General features: G+C 40.5%; 1 protein-coding gene and 3 non-coding genes across 7 annotated transcripts in view; all 4 read left to right on the plus strand.

The window, feature by feature from the left end:
- Positions 1–148: 148 nt before the first annotated feature.
- On the plus strand, positions 149–356 carry LOC117776097. Its single transcript, XR_004616396.1, has one exon. It is a non-coding gene; the product is annotated as a small nucleolar RNA U3 (small nucleolar RNA).
- A 777-nt stretch (positions 357–1133) lies between these two features.
- On the plus strand, positions 1134–1341 carry LOC117776088. Its single transcript, XR_004616388.1, has one exon. It is a non-coding gene; the product is annotated as a small nucleolar RNA U3 (small nucleolar RNA).
- Positions 1342–2226: 885 nt separating this feature from the next.
- LOC117776100 lies at positions 2227–2434 on the plus strand. Its single transcript, XR_004616399.1, has one exon. It is a non-coding gene; the product is annotated as a small nucleolar RNA U3 (small nucleolar RNA).
- A 5409-nt stretch (positions 2435–7843) lies between these two features.
- Positions 7844–24971, plus strand: part of pde10a (phosphodiesterase 10A) — a 55873-nt gene continuing 38745 nt past the window's right edge. For 2 of the 4 annotated variants that reach the window (XM_034608363.1, XM_034608366.1), the window contains exons 1-2: positions 7844–8628; positions 8769–8948. In XM_034608363.1, coding sequence (XP_034464254.1) covers positions 8876–8948 — 73 coding nt within the window. In that variant the 5' untranslated portion in view covers positions 7844–8628; positions 8769–8875. The remainder of the gene's footprint in view (positions 8629–8768; positions 8949–24971) is intronic. The other 2 variants (XM_034608364.1, XM_034608365.1) reach the window with 2 other exon arrangements.

The following is a 24971-nucleotide window of genomic DNA, read 5'->3' on the forward strand; positions in this document are numbered from 1 at the left end:
GGTTGTTATGGCAGCAATGACCCACAAATATCAAAGTTTCATTTGGTTGTGATTGTAGGAGGTTTTTCTTTCTGAATCACAGCAGCTCACCAGGAGTAAAGGTTCACGTCTGTAGATATAAGACTCTGAGAAACATCCAGAACAAACCAAGACTATACTTTCAGGGATCATTTCTATAATTGTTGACTTGAGAAATGTGTTTCTAAAGAGTTTGGTCTCGCTGCCCATGATGAAGAGTTAAGATGTTTCCTTCAGAGCAGGAATCTTGTGGAAAAGACTCTTGGTTTTCTCCACTGTTGATGATTGTTCAGGGTTTATTGTTCAGGCACTGAAGAAGGAAACATGTTCTGAGTGGTTCACATACAGCTGTTTAAAATATAAGGTTTATTAATGTTAAGTTAGAGCTTTCGTCCTGAACTCAATGAAATGGCAGGAAGATTAAGGTTTAAGGTGTATCAGTAGTAATGATACTCTGCTCCCTTCACTGCTTACCAGTGGCTGCCTGCATCCATTTCAAGACACTAGCTCTTGTGTACCGTGCTGTGAATGGATCAGGTCCAGTCTACATCCAGGTCAGGGTTAAACCTTCCACCTCAGCCCGTCCACTCTGCTCTGCCTCTGCCAATCGGCTTGTTGCTCCATCACTGCGATCTAGCCACTCAACAAAATCACAACTGTTTGCTGTCCTGGCTCATAAATGGTGGAACGAGCTCCCCATTGACATCAGGACAGCAGAAGTCAAGTCAAGAACAAGCCAAGTCCTGCTCTGACAAAGACGAGAAAGTGATCAACGTGAAGAGAGCAGCCTGGAAGGACAGGCTTGTGTTGCTTTAATACCCGTCAGCATGTTAATGACTGTGAACTCAGTGGGTGAATATTGAACTGACCCAAGTTGATTGCTGTGACATTGTAGAAGGAAACTTTGTGATAAGAGGTTTCAAAAAGTCCCTACAGCACAAATGAGTCTTTTAAAATACTTCAAACTAACACAGTCATCTTTCTCTTCCTCCTGCAAATACACCTGAGTGTCAATACAACATCTGATTGTAGGAGGTGTAACTCTCTGATCCAGATCACCAGGAGTAAAGGTTCACGTCTGTAGATATAAGACTGAGAAACATCCAAAACAAACCAAGACTATACTTTCAGGGATCATTTCTATAGTTGTTGACTTGAGAAATGTGTTTCTAAAGAGTTTGGTCTCGCTGCCCATGATGAAGAGTTAAGATGTTTCCTTCAGAGCAGGAATCTGGTGGAAGAGACTCTTGGTTTTCTCCACTGTTGATGATTGTTCAGTGTTTCTGGTTCAGACACTGAAGGAGGAAACATGTTCTGAGTGGTCAGCTGTACTTTGTAATAATATGGTAGTCAAAGTTACTTTAATTCTACACGAAGCTGGGAAATCCAGCATCGAACTTGTAGCCTTCACTTTACATAGAATAAGTATTTAGAACAAATCTGAACTACTGCAAATAATATCTTCTGAGTTTTGTTTGCACTTAAGAGAAGTCCAATAAAATAAGTGAATACCTCAGTTTGTCTTGAAAAACTCAAACATGCAACTTAAGGAACCACAAAGTGAAATATCCTTTAATATGGCTGTGTTTGAGAGTGCAAACTCTAATTTGTACCAGAAACAGTTAAACCACCTGAGATGAACTGCGATTGTCCACCTATTCTTTAATAAATCCACAACTTGAGCTTCTTCACCTTCCTCCACCAGTTTATTGTCTGTGTAGAAGTAGCTGTCAGGCAGCAGGAAGCTGAGGCAGGAGTACGGCAGATTGGAGAGGCAGTCTGTGTTGACAGTGACCTGCATGTTGCCAAACAACAATTGGGTTTTGTCGCCGCTGGCGTTGCCCAGTTTCTTCTTCAGCTCGGTGAATCTCTGCAGGATGAGCTGGTGTTCTCTGCCTCTAATCAGACCTCTGAAGTTCTGAACAGCAACCAGGTGCCTCCTGCTGCAGGGTGTGAAGAACAAAACAGACGAAATACAGATAAAGTTCATGCTTTTTCATAACTCAATAACTTGTCTTAATTACATGAAGATTTGAAGTCATTGAGCATTTTCTGAAAAATGATTGTTATGACAGCAATGACCCACAAAAATAAAGTTTCATTTGGTTTTGATTGTAGGAGGTTTTTCTTTCTGAATCACAGCAGCTCACCAGGAGTAAAGGTTCACGTCTGTAGATATAAGACTCTGAGAAACAGCCAGAACAAACCAAGACTATACGTTCAGGGATCATTTCTATAGTTGTTGACTTGAGAAATGTGTTTCCAAAGAGTTTGGTTTCGCTGCCCATGATGAAGAGTTAAGATGTTTGCTTCAGAGCAGGAATCTGGTGGAAGAGACTCTTGGTTTTCTCCACTGTTGATGATTGTTCAGTGGTTCTGGTTGAGACACTGAAGGAAGAAACATGATCTGAGTGGTTCTGAGACAGATGTTTTAGAAGATATGGTTCATTAATGTTGAGTTACAGCTTCTGTCCCGAGCTCAATGCAATGGCAGAAAGATATAGTTTTGGGGTTAATTGGTATCTGTGTTTAGTTTTGCTGTTATGAGAAGCTTTATTTTGAAATTGAGAGCATGTGTTGGGTCTGTTTTATGTGGTGAATTGATCTGCATGTGTATTTGTCAGCCGGTGTGACAGCGATTATCAATGATGTGAGTCTCTGATACTTTTATTATTAAAGTCTTGGTGACCAAAGTGTTTTCAGACTCACCAAACTTTATTTTTTACACAAACTTTAAAATCTCTCAATAAAATGACAATAAAACCCAAACTATATTTATTTCTATGAATACTATTCTGATATTAAGTTGTAGTTTGGGAAGGAAAAACAAAACTCTTGTTTAGAACACGGTTTAAAAAACTATTGAACTATAAACAGTCGAATACACATCATCTCAACTACACACCGTCTAAGTTGTTCTTTCGCCTTTGATGACTGATCATTTATGATTGTTATGGCAGCAATGACCCACAAATATCAAAGTTTCATTTGGTTGTGATTGTAGGAGGTTTTTCTTTCTGAATCACAGCAGCTCACCAGGAGTAAAGGTTCACGTCTGTAGATATAAGACTCTGAGAAACAGCCAGACAAGAGTCTGTAATGTGAGAGGTTTTTAGAGGTTTTCACACTTTATAATTATCAATTTTCCTTCTTTTTAGGTAAATTTTTTCCAGCATTTCTTGCAGCCCCACAAATAACCAACAGGTGGCAGCACAGTATAAGTGGATAAATAGGCAGCTGCTGTTTTAGTAAAGTAATTAAAGAAATTACAAATCATGTTACTAAAACTTCTAGACATTTGTGGAATAATCTTTCTGAATATTTACTTTAATTAAACAGCATTGATGAGTTCACAGGTGTTATCCATGAAATAAGCCTCATATGTATTAAAAGTGCTGTAAAAAAATACAGCTTTTTTGATTGCTTTGTTCCATTAGGACTTCAGAAGGATATGTTTAGGTTAATTTATTTTACTGGGAAAATGCACATGCCAGAACATATAAAACTACATAGGACATTAATGTCTAATTGCTGTTTACTCAACCAATCAAACTTTATTTCTATTGCCCATATTCACAAATCACATTTGTCTCATCAGGATTAAAAAGCTGTGAACTCCTCTGTTCTTAACCCTCAACAAGAGGTTATACTTACACCTAATATTTCACTTATTAGAGGATATGATGGTATTTTTTTTAGTATTTCAGGTAATTGCTTCAGTCCCTTAGAGGATGTTGAGTTGTCTTCTGTCTAATTCAGAAGAGGTGTGAGTGATTGTACTAATCTGCGGACGCGTTCTCTGACCTCATGTGCTTCTCTGTGGGACACTAAAAAATTTGGAGCAGCTCATAAAGTATAAAATTATACCCAAATACTCCCCCCTGACCCCCGTGTCCCAGAATGGAGGCTTAAACAACAGCCTGACATCCCAGTTCTTGCGAGGGTCCAGCAACTACTTCCCAGGCCTGGCTCACTCAGTCACAGTGCCCTCCTCTGGCTCTCCCATGTATGACAGCGGCGCAGCCACAGATGTGCATGACACAGCTCAGTATGACGCCTCTCCACACGCGCGAATCCCATCATCCTGGACCCCTGTCACACCTCCGCCCCTTTGATGGGAGGGTGCTGGGATAGAGATGTTTTATCTGATGTGACTCAATGTGTGAATCAACCGCAAATTAAATAGGTGGTTATTTCACCAGAAAATAAATGATTGTGCTCAATTGTTGTTTTCAGGGAGCTTGAATTAATCTAAGATCTTTTCAATCAAACAAATATCCACTTTTCTGTTGGTCACATAAAAATAGAGTTCTTGAACTGAAAGGTTTACTTTATAATGTTATAAATCACATACAGTTTACATATGTATTATAATTCAATATTCCATATAAAGCATATATTTTTGGTTGATTTTCCATCAGATGTTGATGTTCAGCAGAGCAGCAAAAAGTACATTTTAATATTTGTGACCAAAAACATTTGAACATGCTTATATTAAGCATTAATCCATGATATTCACAGAATTAAGCAAAAAAAAAAAACATATACAGCTGAAAATGTAAACATTATTTATAGTGTAAATGAGAAAGCAATTGAGGATTAACATGTACATCTTCCTGATGCTCATTGCTCACTACACTGGTCTGCACCTAGTTTTCAAGTTGTCATAATTCATCCACTTTGGTCACAGTGTTTGTTCCTTTTCCTATGGATTGGAATCAGTGCCGCACTAGATGTTTAAGTCCATCACCAGTTTGCTGAATGTGCCGCCTACAGCCCCAAAATACAAAAGACCCACTCAGAAATCCTCCCAAAATGTCTCTCTTTGTCATGAACAAGCAGAAAGCTGTTTGAGATCAAATGAGCTGCACGCTGTTGCTTTTCTCTCCAGCAGCCAATGCTAAAATATAATTAGAAAATGCCCTTAAAAACTTGAAATCCATTTTATTTTTCATTTAAAACAGATTATTACAGTTTTGCAAAACATAAGAATCAGTGATGTTATCTATGGAATCAAAGTGTCGGCTAACTCCTCATCCTGCTGCTCACTGTTTGAGGGTAGAGCAGTAGAAAGGGGGAGTTTTGCACACATGAGTGAGGAATTACATCTGAAGGATGGGGGGGGGTGGGGCTGCTGTGCCTGTGTAGACTGTGTGTGGATGTCAGGGTGAGAGCCCCCAGAGAAAAACCGTCAACTTTAACCCTCTCACCCTGCTCCCATTCACTTCCCTGACACGAGGGCAGTTCTCTCCTGGAGGATACTGGTCACACATGATCATCGCTCATGTCAGGGATCTTGTGATAGTTCACTTCACTGTGTTTACTCAGAGAGGTAGCATCTCATGTCACACTCACTTAACTCACTTTGAGCCCAATGTTCTCTTTATGCTTAGAAATCTATACAACATTATTCCACAAACACATTTTGTTGTATATGCTTGTGTCTACATAATTTCTACATCCCCTTCATTCAACCATCTAAACCAGACATAATTCGCATATTTGAAATGTGGTGATCTTCAATTAAATTTAAAATGAAATTAATAAAATATGACTTAAAGCCTTTGGTCATGGTATGCTCAGAGCTTTTTAGCACCATCCTGTCATACATATAGTGCAAGTGAAGACATGTATTTTGTCAAATTGGTGAGAAAAATGTATTAAGTCATGTCAGGGCAGGCATCCCATTAAAATGACCTCAGGACACACACCAGGGTGTTTTAAAAAATGACTCATAACAATACAATTTAACATTCTGTTCTTATTATAAAGTTTGAATTCGTTATAATTTATAACCAACATCAAAATCTAACCTACTGATTGTCTTCTTCCCTCTGTATAGCCCTCAGATGCAAGTTAACTTCTGATTAAACCAGTTAGAAAATACCAAAAAGAACAAGATACACTTATGAATTATATGTTTGATTGTGTATTAAAATGATTTGTCATGTGGTGACCAAGTAGACTGTTTCGAAATGTTTTAGTTCATGGCCCTACAACTACAGCCTCAACTACCTATAAACTACACCTATACAATAAAATCATATGCTCAACCAACTTGGTGGAAAGTGCTGTAATGGAGATTCAGCTCATGTCAAGATATGCGATTTTTCGTCAGTGTCCGGAAAAAGACCTTTGTGAGATGATGACATTTGCATCATGTTTTTGGTTTGCATTTGAATTTTCATCTCTCTTCATGCACAGTAAGTGAATCTTGCTATAGCACAACAGGGTTACTGATAGAGAAAACTCAATATGTGCAGAGCTTATGCTGTTTGAATATTAACCCACGGTGTGAAACAAAGGGCAGAGCTGAGGAAGTGTGCAGAAAGACATTATGTGGCTGAAGTGAATCGAGGCCGGTCGACGGCACAAGAGGAGCCCATTCAGCCAAGAAAGATCAAGGTTGGTGTATGAGGACATCATGACATCCTGCTCCTTATACGAGCAGCCGCAAAAGACTGACAAGAAGGAACAGACATCTAATCCGCCAAATCGAATACACAACTGACTGATTCACTCGGCCACATCTCGGAGCATCTCACTGTCATGCCAGCCAAGTGGATGAATGATTATCTTGGGCTTGCAGCAAATTTATTATTGTTATAATATTGTTTGTGCAAAATATGAGGATTAAAAAGTGTCAAATACATCAACACAGAGCAGGTGGATGATTACAACAAAGAAGGAGGAGTATTTTTGTGCAGGTCCATAAATACTTGGATTTAAATAAATACAACATTATATCTTTATACTTAATTGTGTAGGCTTGCGCCAGTGGCTTTATGCATATTACAAATATTAGAAAAGCAAAGAGCAGCATCACATTGTGGAATGATATAGAGTCAGTACTTGTGATGCTCTAAAAGCAATTATACGTCTCGTGTCCCCCCCCCCCCCCTATTATAATAAACAATATTCTAAAAGCAAGAAAAGATAATGGGACATCTACTGCTAAAAAGCCACGAAGGCAGCGTATTTCTCTGAGCCTAATAATCCCATTATGATCCCGATGAAAAAAAAAAGCTCTCTGTCAAAGCAGGGAGCATTGACGCAAGCATGTCTTGACGTCAGTAGCTGCAGTGAATGAGGGATGGGAGGAGGGAGAGAGAGGAGAGGAGGGGGGGCGAGGGGGGGGGGCGTGTTTGCCTTCAGAAAATTCCACGAAATACCAGCGTCACCGTAGCAGTGTGCAACAAGAGAGCCGCCGCGGATGTGCGCATGGATGAAATAATTATAATGACGATAATAAAAAAAAAAAATTGGCCCTGACATCCAAGCATCCAAGTGAGACTTTTTTTTTCCTTTATGGAGAGAGAGAGAGAGAGAGAGAGAGAGAGAGAGAGAGAGAGAGAGAGAGAAGAGTGAGAGAAGAGTAGAGGTGCTGCACTGGAAACCTAAACCAAATGTAGTAAATGGAACAGGATCCCCCTGACCCGGGAGTGTTCATAAATAAATCAGCATATGAGAGAATGAAGAGAAGAGGAGAGAGAGATGGATGGAGCATTATTGGATGAACTGTCAGGGAATTAAACGTGTAAAAGTAGAAGTTCGGATAAAAGTACCAAAGCATGCACTTTGTCCTTTTGTTGTTTCGGTGAAAGATGCTTGTTTTTATAAGCTCTGGTATTCAGAGCTGCAGGGGGGAAACTACCATCAAGCAATTTGTAAGCGCCAGAGCGGTGGCGTCACTGCCTCCTCTGCATGTATGGGCTTTACGCGCAACGCCGCCGCTCTCCTCTGCTCTCCTACTGCATTTGTTCACAGCTTATTCTCAAGTTGCTCTGCGCTCACAGCACCGGAGTTGAAAGGCAAAGCCGCTCGTTCGAGACTGGCACCACACAATGCGCCTTTGTTCGTCTCATGTCACTCTGGCACATGGATCAGGAAGTTTTACGCAAAGAGTGTCACAGACAGTCCGAGTTTGTTCTGCTCGTCCCTGGACTCGTGGTGTAGTAAGAGAGGAGACGGTGTCTTGCCGCGCTCTGCTCCCCAGACACCACATCTGTAGCGCACTGGCTCCACTGGGAATCCTCGCCTCCTTCACAGATGATGCCGGACAACATTTTCTACCGGCCACATAGGCACATGTGCAGCTCAAATTTCGCCACACGGACTCACGACTCGGAGCACTCACACCACGTCCTGATGATTATCTCCGTCTACATAGCCTGCTCTTCAAGAGACCCGAGAGTTCCCATTTTGTCCGCTGTGCGTCATCCATGCCTGATTAGACTTGTAGTCTGACGTCGCCGAGCATCATTCAAGAAAAAAACCACAAATCTCATACAACATTGAAATTCTAAATTGATTTTTTTCTTTTTTCATCCAAAATCCATCCGGAGTGACGAAGAACGAAAAGACGTGGATCAACAAGTTGGGCTCCAGTGCGTAATTTCCATTTGGGCAGGCTGCGCGCGTAATCCGCCACACACGTGATCGACAAATCACTTCAGCTGCAAGTATTTCTCATTTGTCAGGAGGAATAAGCCCCGGACTGTCCGCGGAGACACATCTTGGTGTGCGGCTGCACGGCGGGAACCAGGAGAGGACCGCGGCTGCAGCTCCATGCCTCGCTGCGCCTCCAGATGCTCGGCTGGCCACCACATGGTAACTTTGCGCACACAGCATGCTGGACGGATGACATGTAGAGAGAGTGAGAGAGAGAGACAGAGAGAGACAGAGAGAGAGGATCTGAATGAATGGGACTGAGATTTACTCGCATTTCTCTTCTCGCCTCCCCCCCACAGACTGTTGTATGTGTTGTGTATCCCGCTGGTTGAAGGTGTCTCACGTTATCGGCAGATATCGATTCAGCGGTGGGTAGATCCATCACTGGAACAGGGAGCAGCGGCAAATGTCGAAGAAACGGAAAAGTCCAGACGACCAGGGCTTAGAGGGACCTCTGCCTGCGGGACCCAGCGACCAAGGTAGGACATAAGTGACAAGTGGGGGAAGTTTAAGTGCTGGTGTGTGATGGTATCAGGGATTGTTGGACCAAGTCCTATAACTTCTCAGTCCTGCAGGAGCCACAGTTTTATTGCAAAGACCTGATATCTGCTGCTGCTGCTGCTGCTGTATTAAATCCACGAATCCGTTCACTATTAAACCTGCACAGTGACGACACCAAGCTTCCATGCAATCAACTCTCCACTGAAACAAGTATTTTTATCCCTCGAAAACGATCTTGTGTGTTGCTGCGGATTACTTTTTTATAATCTCTGCTGGAGTCACATTTGTGTGACAGCAGGTTTGGCTGCAGGACATACTTTCATTTTCAGCTGCAGGGGAAGAGTGTTGTGCTTGAATGAAATGTGTGGCACCAGAGTAGAAGAATCTGGGTGAACTCAAGCTTTTGTTGTTTGTCGACCTGTCATCGTGCAGGCCAAGAAGGACCTGTTGATTTAGTATAATGCTGATACTAGTTTGACTTTGGTTGTTGTAGTTAATATGCTGATGCACTGTGCACTGAGTTCAGAGGGACAGGCACAGTTGCACATACCAAGTGTTCCACATTGTTGTGTCGCTGTTGCTTTGCATCCGTTTGTAGTCATTTTGTGTCTCTTTGTGGTTGTTTTGTTTGTCTCTGTCGTCTTTTTGTGTATCACAGTGGTCGTTTTATGTCTCCTTGTAGTTGTTTTATGTTGTTTTATTATTGGTTGTTTATTGGTTGTTTGTGGGACAACTCACAGCTGCATTTACCAATTGTTCCACAAAACTGTTTTGTGTCTCTATGTGTCTTGCATCTGTTTGAGATCATTTTGTGTCTCTTTGTGGTCGTTTTGTGTCTAAAGTTGTTTTGTGTCTCTTTGTGGTCATTTTGTGGTCGCTTTGTGTGTCTTTCTGGTCATTGTATGTCTCTTCCTTGTTGTTTTATGTCTCCTTGTAGTTGTTTGGTGTCTCTATATTGTAATTCTGTCTCTTTGTGGTTGTTTTGCGTCTCTATTTGGTAAATCTGTCTCTTTGTGGTCACTCAATTGACTCCAGGCATTAAAAGTCCCTTCATACAGAGGTTCAGTCCAGTGTACATAGGTCTTTACTGGATAGGCCTGTTCTGTAATCCCTCCATCTGACTCTGGTATAGAGGGGGTTCAGGAAAGGGGGGCCTGTGCCACTCCTTACCCCTCTGGCCATGTGACTGATTGGGATGTTTGAGTAGAAGTTATTTTTTACTCATTATTCATCATGAAACGCTAAATGAGACCAGTGAGTGTAACAAACTGTGTCATTGCAGGTCCAATCTCCTTGACATTGAACACCCTGGGGGCACCTAGAAGAACTAATCCAGTCATGGGGATGATAACATTGACTTAGTGTAAAATAAATATGTTGCATGATCTTTGGATGTTAAAGAAAAAAATCGGTCCTGTCTTATGGAATGTTTTGCTTTGCTTTCCTCAAAGCCCCATGCGTTCTCATGTAACTTACAGCCGTCTCTGACGTATACCCTTTGTTTGCATATTGATGATTTACGTGGCCAAACCGAGTCGCAGCTGGGTTTGGTTTCTTCTGCTGTGTCCCTGGTTGTGTCGCTGAAAACACCGGTTCAGCTCGTCCTTTTTTTATTTTTTGAAATTCAAGCATTCCTCCTTTTTCAAGGGGTAGCTTTTGAAACAGCTCGATCGGCAACGTGGCTGCTATTATGCTGGCGGACGCATGATAGGAGTTGTAAGTTCAAGGCCAAGAACAACATCACCTTCACGCAGAGAGTCGTGCTGGTTTGCATGAATAGTGCTGCAGCAATGGAAACGGCTTACGTGAGGGGTTAGACGTGTGGCGTTTCCTCTGCATCCCATTACTCAAGTTTGAAATCCAGTATCATGATCATGAAGCAGCATTTGTCATGTTCAGCTTCAGAGAATAATATCCCCCAATCATACAATACTGTCCATCATTTAATCTCTGCTTTTCTTTATCTATTTTTTTTAATACTACAACCATCTTATGTCTGAAACTTGCGGAATTCACTCTTGTTTTATGCCACGTTATGCTTCCACATTTATTTCCTCACTTCTAATATCAAGGCATGCAGACGGTTATGCTTTTACTTGCCCAGGTTTTGAGATATCCATCTGTGAGATCTCTGCCTCCACCCACTTGACAATAGAGGTGAAATGGAATTTGTTTGTTGCTCAGTTGTCACGAGGACTATTTCATCCATATAGTTTTCACCAATCCACAGTGTTTTAGCCGTGTTAGCGTTGGGTTATCCTGAAAAACTCTTGCTCCAGAATGAGATATTAGGGATTTTTACATTTTTAAATACTTGTATATTTGCGCTGAACATGTGACCTGTTTGCATCACAGTCTTTGGCTCCAAACCTTTTTTGGCCCACATCATAAATGAGAGTTTCCCTTGGCTAACGCAGAAGGAGAGCCGGGCACTTCCTTCCCCCCGACTGTGCCTGGCATATGTGACTACGTAGGGGGTACACACCCACTGAATCCCTCCCACTCAAGATTTGGTCATGCAAGCTTTAATACAGGCTCAATACACTGCAGTACACACGCGTGTCTTGTCAAAGCAATAAAAATATGTAGAATAATTGATAGAATTAATAGAACAGTAGTTTTTGCCAGAGAGAATATACTTTATTTTTCAATTTTTTTCAACATTGGGCAGTAGTGCATTATATTTTGTTCATCTGCTTCTGTTTCAGGTTGACACATGCTGGCTCTTAACTATCCTCAGTCGGCTAAATATAAATGACACTATCTTCAAATAAAATTGATGCTAAACAGTTTTGGGTTACAGTTACTTGTGGCTGTTGTTACAAAAAGCAGACAATAAATCCATGATGCATGTGTGTATCATGAACAGAATCTGAAAATTAGTGCCATGTCAGTATGGTGCTGCCACTGTCGCTGCTCCATCCCCCTGAGTGTTGGAGCTCGTATTTTCTCATGGAGATCGTTTTTACTCGCTCAGATGTCCACGGCGAGGCCACAAGAGGAGGTTTAGAACCAGGGGCATTGAGATTCATATCAGGACCACAAAGCGTCTTTTTGTCTGGCCTCTTGGTGCAGCCTGGACCTGTCGATTACAGGGCCACTCCTGGGGCCCTCAGCCGCCCACCAGTCACCACTGCAGCTGGTCAACAGCCTTCAGCTGTGCAAATGACCAGATCTCTCCCCTCACAGTAGGACACGCATGAAAACAAAGACAGAAGGCTTGATTTCCAAATGTGTTGCTAATTAAATTTTTCCACATTGTTTCTGGTGGAATAAAAATGAAAGAAATTAGTTGGATATTCTGTGACTAACATTTTACATTGGTTGCACTGGTGCGCCTAACTTTTTCATTTAGGTGCACCAACACATAAATTAAGTGCACCTACAATTTTTCACTGCGCCTTTTCGGGTCACCTATTATAATAACAATAATACACCTATTATACCTTTTCTTGACAGTTCACATAAACATTGGTGATTTCTTAACTGGGGCTGGGTATCGCCACTGATTTCCCAAAAAGATTTGCTTCCGATTCACATGGTATAGATTTGATTTCCAGTTCAGTTTAGGATATTTCATTGTACAATACCAATTCTGCTTGGATATAAAAAAGATTCTCAGAGAACTAAAGCTGTAAACTGAACGAGGAAACCTCTAACTTGGTGCATTTAAAAAAATATTAAGGTAGACATGTCACGACAACAAATTTAGTTCGACAATATTTTGTTCCAGAAATTATTGTGATAAATTATATTATTGTCATCATTTTTAAACCATTTTATACCACTGGTAGAATGATAACATTACAGCATAATCATGCAAGTTCACCCTTTGAATGAGCAATGAACTTTTAATTCTTAAGAATATTCAGTCTGACATTTTAATTACAATTAAAAATGTTAAAATATCCTAAATGAATAAAACATAAACAAAATAAACCACACACTACCAAAACAATAAATAAAATATACTATCTGGCTCTGTCAACAAAAATTGTTCTTGAATAAATACAAAACCATTTGACACTGAATATATGTTACCAGCTCAGTAAACGAGATGGGATGGCCATGATTTAGATGAGCTTTTAGCTTTGTATTGTATGTATTACAGCGTTTCCTCTAGAGGAGGAGTGTGTGTGTGGGTGTGGGTGTGTCTGCTCGTCTCTTTCACTCTTCACACACAAACTGACGATCACATGTATTTAGTTATGAATCGATGATGTCGGATCATGAATCCAGATCGTTCCGCTCACTTAAACACTGATGTCCTGGCACTTTTTGGTGCATGGAGCCCTGGATCGACACTGATATACAGCAAATATGACGATATTTCCAGTTGTAGTTTTTCTTACATATAACCATATATAAATAAGAATCAAAACATGTAAAAGACAAATTAAGTATTTCTTCTCAACTGAACTGCCTGGTTAATGTAATGCAGCCTTTGTGGAGAACTGCCTGAAAACACAACTGTGACATACTATCATAACTTAAAGCATGTTGCAGTGACTTCCCTGTTTACACATTCAGTAGATACAAAGTACCGTAAGTGTTCATTTGGATTCATGTTCTTGGCAGCCCATTAAATGCAAGCTCAATATTCCCTCTCCTTTTTGCTCCGCTTTGGTCTCCACAAGCTCCTGAGGGAAATATGTAGCTCTTGAGCTGCTGAATGCTCCACTATGTAAAACAGCTAGTCTCTAAATATGTCTGTCTGCTGCGTACATTGATTCATCACTGCTCTTCTGCAAAACAGCTGCTACAGCTCAGGAGTGAGAAAGGAATCAAATTTGTAAAGTTGTGGGTCGTGAAATCAAAATAATTTGCTGAAAGACACGAAAATGTTTCTAAGTACTGTTGGAACTGCAGAGGTATTACCTTCGCCAAAGAGGTTATGTTTTCACACATCTTTTAGTTTGTTTGTTTGTTGGTTTGTTTGCTTTTTTATTAGCAGGATCATTTAAAAAAACAAACAGAAATGGAGCGACGCCTGCGAGCCGGGTCAGGCAGCCAACTCGAGATGCACTGCTCCAATCATGTGACTTACACCACGTGACATACCACCCTCTCCACAATCATCTATAATACACACCCACCTTATTAAACGTTTGAACATGAGTTGTAAGCATGGGACATGAACTGAGAACTAATTCATTAAATGTTGGATTGGATCCAGACAAAGGGGCAGATCCAGGAAGGTTTTTTCAGTTTTCACTACTTCGACATTATGAGCTATAGGGCGTTTTTTATTTTTATTATATTTCTCAGCAAGTTATTCATCGATCTTGATGAAAATAAAGGCTTTCTATTGCGATATTATTCATAGAATAGTCAAAAATTGTATTATTCAACTTAAACCAAAATTTACACAAAAAGTGTCTGTAACATAGCTCAACTTAATCCTGACGTTTATAAAGGTAGTATACGGTGACTGGCAGGATAAACCTTTGACTGTGTCATCTTTCTTTTTCTTGCTAGGCCTTCAGAGCAAATAGTTGCCATGTATCCTCCCACCTGTAACAATAATGGCGCTCCCATCTCATCTCATTAACAATACGCTAAAAAGGACGTTCACAGGGCCATTTGCCATTTGCCATTAAAGACGCCACAGAGCCCTTAGTGAATAAACTGCTTGCAGCCTCTCACACACCCTAACCTAAACCTAATTCTAATTCTAATTCTAACCCTAAAGTCTAAACCCTTAAACAGCAGTCAAAATGTCCTCACAATGATGGTATTGAACAAAAATTTGCCCTCATAACTACAGAAAGACATGCGCACATACACACACACACACACACACACACACACACACACACACACACACACACACACACACACACACATCTTCATCCATATTCTGCTCAAACACAACTTAGTGCAGAATCAGCTTCCGTCTGTGAGGCCTGAGCTGCAGACTGTTTGGAACAAGCTCACCTTGTACTAGAACATCACCTAGTGATCTTAATGAGCATTACAGGTCACAGTAGTTCACGCAAAGATATGTATCAGATAAATATCCCAAATGTCTTCACACAATCATATTTGTTAAATTTTTTTAAAATATTTTAATGTAACATTGACCTTTGACCTCTCGTTGACACGAGGTCTTCCCTCAGTGTAATCAGACATGCAAACAAACCAATTGACACTAGGTGGGGCTAAAGTATAAAGATGAAATGCAGGGAGCGGCATCAGAGAAATTCACCATGGTGGTGCCAACCACCACTCTGAATGTCATTCTCATTCATATTTTAATCAATTATTTATTATTTGTATACTTGGAAATAGCAGCTGAAATGTTCCACAAAATTGTAGTTTTGTATCATCCTCTTATTTCAAAAGAGGTTTCATGGTCTTTCTTCTAGGAATTAGGAGAAGGTAGAAAAAAGAAAATAATTCCACTGATTAAGTCACTGAACGAGTGAAATTATTGTTGTTACATCACACAGAGGTTATCATTGTCACAGTTTCAGTTCGATTGCAGGGCTGAACTGTTGGATTATAAAATACAAAAAAAACGGAAAAAATATGATTCTTGGAATATCGAGCATCAATTGTGTAAGGACGTGGCTCGTGTGTGTGTGTGTGTGTGTGTGTGTGTGTGTGTGTGTGTGTGTGTGTGTGTGTGTGTGTGTGTGTGTGTGTGTGTGTGTGTGTGTGTGTGTGTGCGTGTGTGTGCGTGTTTCCTTCATGAATGGATTGTGTCCATGTGTTATCAGTAAACACGCAGACCTGACACCTGGCTGCTGGGCCGTCTCGACCTGTTCTGAGAGATTGACAGGCCCCGTACGTCAGCTCCATGATTTCCCACCTATGATTCATGACTTTGTTTGGCTTCTGATGAGGGCTGCAGGCGCCCAGCTACAGCCACCCCCCAGCCCCCGGCCACTCCCCAAATTCTTTGAGCTCAATATGGAGCTTGATCTCTCTCTCTCTCTCTCTCTCTCTCTCTCTCTCTCTCTGTTCCTTATTGAGTATTAAACTAGTTTATTCCAAATCATTCAAGCCTAATTTCTTAGTAAATTATTTTTATATATTTTTGTTTAATTTGGTTATTGGTAAAAATAATTTAATTGCACTGGGATTAATTTATATTTTTGAAATATAATTGAAATCAAATATTCAATGGTCAGTGGAAAAATAAAATCAACATGCGTGAAAATGAACTGTACTGTTGTGCTGCAGATTATGTGTGTTCACATGTGATGCGTGAGTCTCACTGCACACACACCGTGCAGCGTCACAAGAAGCACACTCCGACAGGCTGTGTGTTCGCTGCTTGAAAGGCCTTTTTTGACCAGGACTCTGTGTGCACGCCAGCTCAGACATCAGCACACGTGTGCTTAACAAGCAGAGTGCTCACACTGAAGCAGGGTGTTCGCCTTTTTTGAAAAACAGTAGTAACTCATCATTGTTGTGTGTGTCTGCGTGTGTGTGCGAGAGAGAGAAAGAGAGTTTGTGTGGGAGGTGGAGAGCAGAGTGATGGTTTGATGGGGAGCTGATGAGGTCATGGCTCATGTCTCCTGCTTGCGTCATCACCTGAACGATGTGACTCCCGCCAGCAGAGCTTTTTGTAGCAGCGTCAGAAGCACAAAAGAAAAAGGAAAAAAACTGAATGTGATTATAAATCATTTTGAGAAACATCATCACACTGGTTGACCTGTGGGGGAAAGCTTAATGTCCCTGATGAGAAAAAATATGAATAAAATGCAGAAACAATAGAATTCATATTTTCACATTTCCATTATGGTTTTACATTTGCACCTGTGTGTGTGTGTGTGTGCGTGTTTTATACATGTGTGCTAAACCCATGATGCCTTCATGTGCACATCTGAAGACACACGTCTGACCTCCTGCCTTGCCTGCAGTTTTACAAGATTGCACAGTGAAGCGTTTTACACGAGCGCGTGACGTCAGCAGAGCAAATAAGCACTGTTTGTTTTCTTTTTTTTTCGTTCTCATCCCCCACCTCCCAACAGACCTCTGACCACATGCTCATCATCGTTATCATCCTCTAGAAATACGGATGTGATAATCTGGGTCAGAAGTGGTGCCAACAGAAACACTGCCCGTTAATCTAAATAACCAGGATTTGCATATGAGAGAGCTGCGTGTGTGTGTGTGTGTGTGTGTGTGTGCGTGTGTGTGTGAATATGTTTTTGTGAATTAGTTTCTACATTTAAGAATGAAATAATGGTTTTTAATTTGTCAGCTTTTCAGGCTTTTATTATCAAATTACTAAAGCAAATCTATATTTATTTAAGGGGGAAATCCATAATCAATCCCTTAACGTTTAAATACCCTTCAGAGCTAATCTTAAAACATTCTATTTAATGTATAATATAAATTAATCTTGCCATTCATCCTCTGATACTGACTGAAGAAAGCCATTTGGCCATTAGGCTACATGCTAGATTTATTTAGATACGTTTACGTTACACAGCTTGCGTTATATAAGGTGCAAAGAATAATGTATAGAAAAAACTGCTGATTTATGAGAAAAAAATGAGTTTCCATTTATTTTCAGCTCTGTATTTTTTCAGAAATATGAATTCAAAACGGAATATTTGTTATACTTGAGGTGAAATAAAATACATGTATACGCGCTAATTTAAATGTTGTGAATGCTGTGGTATATGTGTGTGATGCACATAAATTACATTTTACTGTGTGTGTGTGTGTGTGTGTGTGTGTGTGTGTGTGTGTGTGTGTCTGTGTCTGTGTGTGTGTGTGTCTGACAAACACTCAGGCAGGCATAATTTGTGCCAGCTCTGTGACGTAGAGGACATGAGGCCCAGGCGGGTGCTGTGAGTGGCAGTAACAGCATCTCCTGCTTCAGCCTGCCCCGTCTCTGACTTCATTGGCTCCAGCTCTGACGCAGATACACCCACCACCCCCTCCCCACCCCTGTAGACTTCTTTCATCACGTTTTTTTCCACCTATTTAAATGTTGGTTTTTTTATTCATGCGCTTTCTGCGGCTCCCTCCACTGCAGCGCTCCGCACAGCTCAACGTCACATATCTGCCCCCCCCGTCCATTATGTGCTCTCTGGACGTACTTTCTGTTTTCTCTTGTGCATTGATAAGAACCTTATCAGCATTTCTTTCATTTAATGCGTAATATTATCCAAGTAAATTCTCTTTCCTTTTGAATTTATTTGTGCAGTTGAGGTCTGAATCAAACTGAGCCACAGTGAAAGCATTAGATTGGTTAAATGGCCACATTAAAGAGCCAATGTGTAAGAATTGGCCAACAGCTTACCACCAGAAAGTTGGAGTGTCGCCCCCTACCACAAGAAAAGAGAAAATGCATACAGTGGATACATAAGCCACATTCTGAAAAACTGAAAAGAACAAAATAGTAAGTAAGTACTTTGTTTCAGAGTGTTAAGAAATAGCTGTAATGTAGTTATGTCAAATACATAGTTTATGTATTGTGTTGAATAACTGCTAGCATAATAACTTAGTGCTAATCAACTCCATCCTCTCTCGTAACAACCCTCAAGCTCAACTGTTGTGTAAAGTCCCAGCCAACATGTCAATATGGGCCCAACATGGTTTTGTCTGGGGCTACATGGGCACCAAGTGGGTATCGGCCTAAAATGGGCATCTCATTTGGTGCCCACTTGGCTCTAACAGATGAGTGCATGAGCTCAGAATGGGCAATGCAAATGGGACTAATTTGGGTTTACCAAATGGGTTAGAAATGTAAAAACACAATCCCATATAGACTGATGGGTCCAAGGTAGTATATAAATAGGTAATTGATGTATGAGTTCCGGGTAGGTCCCATATCGGCCAAGTGGTCTCCCTTTGTGGGTCTCAGTTGAATCACTAATGGAAATAGTTGGATAGGCTGAGAATGGGCAACACCCATATGGGTTTACCAAATGGGTTAGACGTGCAAACACAATTAATCCCATATAAGATGGTAATGTAGGTCCAAGCTGATAAACAAATATACTCTTATAATAATAATAATAATGTCAAATAATGAAATGTATTCCTGTTGGTTATTTTTCTAATTCACATTGTTTCTGTTGACAAATTAACTAAAAATAATTTAAACAGACAATGTAATATTTCCAAAACTAACACTGTACTCACAGTTGTATTTGGTGAAGAGAAATTGTGAAAATGTGGCAAATACATTTTTTTCTCTCTCTTTTGCTTGATATCATATGACAAGAGTTGTAGCACCGTTGTACATTTGAGAAGCCTGCACCACATAAACTGCTAACAGTGGGTTTGATGCATTGAATGTAGGTATTAGTGATTTTAGCCGTCCTCTAAAGTTGCAAAAGCGTAATCTTGCAGTCAGACTACGCTCTTCTGCTCGGTGGGCTGCCTTACAAATCTATGTTGCTGATATTGGAATGTTTTTATTTCTGTTTAGAGTGACCTGCTTCAGGTTTCAGTGATGCACAATAACAGGCTACCCATCAGCTTCCAGGGGAGCTACAGTTTGCCCAGACCTCTGACCTCCATGGAGCAGAGATAAATGGTCAATGATATGATGAAACCTTTCCTCTTAATTATTCAGAACAACATGTCTGCTAATAAAATGAAACATTCAGCTTTACCAGAGATGTGCTATACAGTAATTAGTAGCATGTGTCTAGTTTTGTCACGAAATATTATAAATAATAAATTGTTATTATTCAACAATTATAGGTTGCATTAACCTGTTACTCAGTCCATAATCCTGCATGTGGAAATTTCCTCCTACCTTGTACTGAAACTCTCATCTCAACCATTTTGGGAACCCGAACAGCTACTTGTCATGCTCCCATTCATGCTGTGCAGAGAGACTGCAGCACAGCTTTTAGCAAGGGGCTTGTCACACTGTAGATGGTGGATTTGTAAAGGCCTGCTGCAAAAGAGTCTGCAAATGGGAGCAAGGTTGTTGTATGTCTGAGATAACTGCAGACGAAGCACAGCAGACAGCACAAGCCTATACGATATAATACACCATAATGGAAAGAACAGGGCTGTGTTTCATTAATCAGCTCAACCTCAAAGTTCGGACCCTCAGCCTCCTCGGGTTACTTGAGAATTTCGCTGTTACCGTCATTGAGTCCATAAAAGGCAACTTTCAGATCAGCATGTTTCCTGTTGACAAGCCTCTACTACCACAGTCAGTTGTTAGCTGAGGAGCTTTATTAATGGCCACTCAACATATCCACAGAGGAGAGGTTTAGATGGACTCCCATATGGAGGAGAAGGCGTTTCAAAATTATCCTCATAATTCACCAGCATTTGGATAGAGCACATTCTACGGAATAGATTGTGTTGGTTATACCATTTAAAAGAAATAGAATAGAGCATCACCTTTAAATTGCTGAATGTTTGCATTTTGATCTCATAAGGAACTTATATATTCAACTTTATTGCAACAAGTAAGGAAACATTTCTCTTTGGCAACTGAAAGTTCCCAAGAATCACCTGTTTTAAAGGAGATGTATTATTCTCATACTCAGATTCATAATTTGTGTTAGCACTTGAAAAGGTTATGATGCTCTAATGTTCAGAAAACACATCACCTTCCTGATACAGTCCTACGCTGCAGCTCCTCTTTTCAGCCTCTGTCTCAAAGCTCCCTTTACCATTGAATTTGGCCTTTTTAACTTTTTTTTTACTAAACTGAAAAAGCGTCACATGTCTCTTTTCTTTATGGTTCAATCCAACAAGTGTTCAAGACTAGACGGCCATAATGATATACTTTAAGTCGAGTGAGGACCAACATCACTGATGCTGAACCTCTTGGAAATGCATTTCAGTTATGGTGGACCCAGATCATATCCCTTTAACACTTTCTTAAAGGACTCATATGTACTTATCCTGGACTATATAAATCCAACAGGCGATGAAGATGGTCATGATTCTAATAATCCAACACCCATTAACCATTCATTTTTGCAGACATGTAATCCTGAGCCTTAAAATCACTGTATTCAAACTTCTTGTATTTTCCTATTTGTGATTTTATGTGAGAAACAACACGCAACAAAGGATTGATAAAGCTAGCAAGCTACAAGCTAATGATGGGAATACTGTAAAACACTGTCAGCAGACAAATAGTGAGCACATATATCTGAAATCTATGAATAAGTGGGGTGAGACTCAAGTTCAAATTAGAAAACCACTTTTTTATTCACAGCTAAGACGATGCAAAACACACTGTATTTGGCTATGGACAAACTGACCATGTTACATAATATGCCACTGTCAGAAAAGGTGAGAGGAGGAGAACGAGAGAGAACAATGAGATTAATGGCTTTGGTGTCCTAATGATGTCTTATAAAAAGAGGAGGAAGAAAAAAAAAACAGAAAGAGGTTGAGAACATTGGGCGATAAACAAAGATGTCATATTTCCTCCTGGGAGCGTGAGGATGTCTGAGCGAGCAACAAACCTTTCCTCTGGGTACGTCTAATATACTGTGGTCTGACAACAGTTATTCAAAATGGCAATTACTAAGACGACAGAGGGCAGGTAATGATGTGCTGTGATTTGTATTTCCATTAACCTAAATTATGCACCTATCTCACATTCCTCCTAATGGATCGCAGTGCAGTGACGTCCATTGACGTCACATTTGAGATGGTTCGCACTGCAGTTGCATGCAAATTTGTTCACGCTGGGCTTTGTGTAAATGTGGAGCTCCTTTTTTTTTAATTGTTGCATTTTCCGTCAAAATAGGAGCATACACAGGCAGCAATACGCTCGCTGGTTGTTGAACTAGTTGCGAGCCAAGCTGTGAAGATGTGCATAACTCCCTCAGCCCCCCAGGGACCCTGTATTTTCATGGGCCTGCCTCTGACGTCAATGCTCCGGCTGTCCTGTGGATTGTCAGAACAGACTATTCAGTTGGGGGAGGGGACTGGAAGTCTCTGTGGTGTGTGTCTGCCGCATGTGATGTGAGTGTGCGTGTCCGTGTATGTGTGTGTGCACGTGTGTTTGTGCCTACATAGATGTAAGTATGCTCCTGTGTCCTGTTTGAAGTGTGCTTGCATGTGATCTGTAAACGTTTCACTTACATCTGGGGCATGTGTGTGTGTGTGAAGCGTGTGTGTGTGCAGTGAGCAAAAACCTCGTACAGTGCCTTGAATGAGAAATGTGCTTGAGTGGATGAGGTCTGTAATGTGGGGGTAGGGGGTAAAGCTGTGTGTGTGTGTGTGTGTGTGTGTGTGTGTGTGTGTGTGTGTGTGTGTGTGTGTGTGTGTGTGTGTGTGTGTGTGTGTGTGTGTGTGTGTGTGTGTGTGTGTGTGTGTGTGTGTGTGCGTATGTGAACGGGCGCACACACGTCTGAAGATGTGCAGCTCTTACGTCAGGAGACAGAGGCCGCAGTCATCAGGAGGAGGTTTGCTAAAAACAGCCGAGAGGGGAGAACAGTTAAGCATGGCTGCCGACCACCTCGCTCCTCAGTCAGCTGTTGATCCCCCGGCGAACAATTGTAAAGCTGGACTTTTCTATCAACAGCCATAGGAGCCCGTTGCATGTGACACACACACACATTCCATATTAGGACAGGGGAGATTTCAGCTTCTTACATCACCTTTTTGATTTCCATAAATTTCTCTGTAACACACATGTTATCCATTCACAGATGGATATGGGATTTGGTGGCAGGATAATGTTGACATGCACACTGCCCAAACTCCATACAGAAAGGATATACAAAATTCATACAGATCAAGCTACAGAGAAGCCTGTCGGACATTTTGAGAGTTTCTTGGGGTCTTGTGGTGCTTATAGTTCATTTATTCCAAATGTATCCGAACTAATAAAAAGATACTGTGACGCACAGTAGCCACAAAATCCATCTGCTGACCTGTGCCTATGAGCAATTCATTTCCATATTAACCTCTGCCCAGCTCAATAAACAAGAACAAGTATATTTTAAGTATAAGTACTGTAAGTACAATTGAGGTGTGTCAGCAACATTATGCTTATATTTGAAAGAAATTTTACCTATTTACTAAATTGATTCGAGAGCTATAGTAAATAATGACCTTGCAAATTAAGGTTTCTACACTAAAAATACCTGCTGAATTTATAAAATATGATGCTCTCTTAGAAATTGTAATCCAATGGTAATTGAAATTGGACCTGACATGTTTCCAGCTTCCCAAATGCTAATTTCCCTTTTATTAAAATTCATAATTTGGGGGATTGCTTGAAGACAACAATCATTTGCACAATTCAACTTAATTATCAACAAATGAATCTTTGACAAAATTAATCTTTAGTGTCAAAATGGTCAAATTCAGCTTTATCTCATGCAGTTGCAACAGTAAAATGCTGCTTTTGCGTTGGTGCATCAGTAACAATAAAAGAGCTAATATGTACATTTCAGTCACAACAATAACACAGTCATTTTACAACATGGTATTTCCACTTTTACTTAAATACAAATGTTAAGATGTCTTCCCTCACTGCCCAGGACAAATTATGTGTTTCAGTGTTTTAATGTCAGGAGATCCAGAATGAATTGTCCTAATATCAATGGAGAAGCTGTATCGCTATGTTAAATATATAGTTACAACACTTTCAAATTAAAAGTAATTGTAAACTTATTCAAAACAATCCTACGATATCAGGGTAAGAGGAAGATTTTCTAAACTAGTCCTTAAACCAGCGCAGCAGTGTGTCCTTAACAAAATGCAGCTCGCTAAAAATAGCACAGGAAACATCTGACAGCTCGAGATTTGCTGGGATCATTCTGTTGCTTTTGTATTTTTACCCAACCATGAGTCTGAGGTATGTCTCATATACAGTATATTAACATTTAAACAGAATTCACATAATGGTGTACGAATTGAAATTACCATTATATTCTCATACATTACAACTCATGCATGTCTTCATTTTGTCTATCGGAGCTTTGTCTTCAACCACATGGACTCATTCAAATATATACTATATGTGGATTTAATTCGACAGGTCCAGCTGGCCACTCACTTCCCGCTGTGTGATAATTATGGGATAGTTCTGCCCCTCTGCAGAGCCACAGATCAGATGGGTTCACCGGTGGGTTACAGACAGAGTTGTGGCACCCCTTGTGATCCACCACACTTCCCTCTAAGTTCTCCGTCCATAACCGTCTCACATAAGCTCATCAAGTTCCAGTCACGAACTTTGCTGGAAATGTTTTAGTGTTTGCTCTCTGTCCAAACTCAAACCGGGAGGAAGCACGGAGGTGAGCTCGGTGATCCACTCAGAGCCTCTTGTGTCTGCTGGCGTTTTTACAACCTTAATTTATCATCACTACTTTCATGATTTAGAAATAAAGCTCATTAATGCTCTGAGTATTGATGAAGTAGAAATCAGATTAAAATGGTATCTAAAGGATTTGCATGTCTCCTAAAATGAAAGGCTGACTGTGGTTTGCATGTTAACGTCACCTAAATGGCTGAATCTACATGTTTTTATTGATATACTCTCAAAAAGGCAGCATCACACATGTGACATCAGCTGCTTGATGTGTTTCCTTAAGGTTGCTTCTACATATAAGGGCTTTTACAATGTGTCAGGAAGAATCCATTATGTTACATACGTGACCTCTGAATAGACCAGCTGCTCGAGAGTGCAGGAATGCCAAAGATTGATAGCGCACATGCTGACGTCACACACAACAGCTCCCACACCTCTCTCTCTCTCTCATTCTTTCGATACGATCAGTATGTAATGCTACGGCCGTGTGTGTGTGTGTGCACAGTTGATGGCGTATCATGTTGCACTCTCAGGGCTGTTCAGGTGCTCTCTGTGGGCGCTGATAACACACATAGCACACATCCACAACGTGAAACCAGGGAGCTCACTTCATTTGGGATCCTCACTTTAACTATTCACACAGAGAGAAAAGCAGATTGGTTATTTAAACATTGAAGATTTACACGCATGTATATTCTAGCCTACAAGTAATCTAAACCAAGATCTTTATATAAACTGTATGTTATGTAGGTTTATGGCACAAGTGTCTGGATTGTTTTGTTCT

The sequence above is a fragment of the Hippoglossus hippoglossus genome, chromosome 15 (genome assembly GCF_009819705.1).
Source record: "Hippoglossus hippoglossus isolate fHipHip1 chromosome 15, fHipHip1.pri, whole genome shotgun sequence".
Taxonomy (NCBI): Eukaryota; Metazoa; Chordata; class Actinopteri; order Pleuronectiformes; family Pleuronectidae; genus Hippoglossus; species Hippoglossus hippoglossus.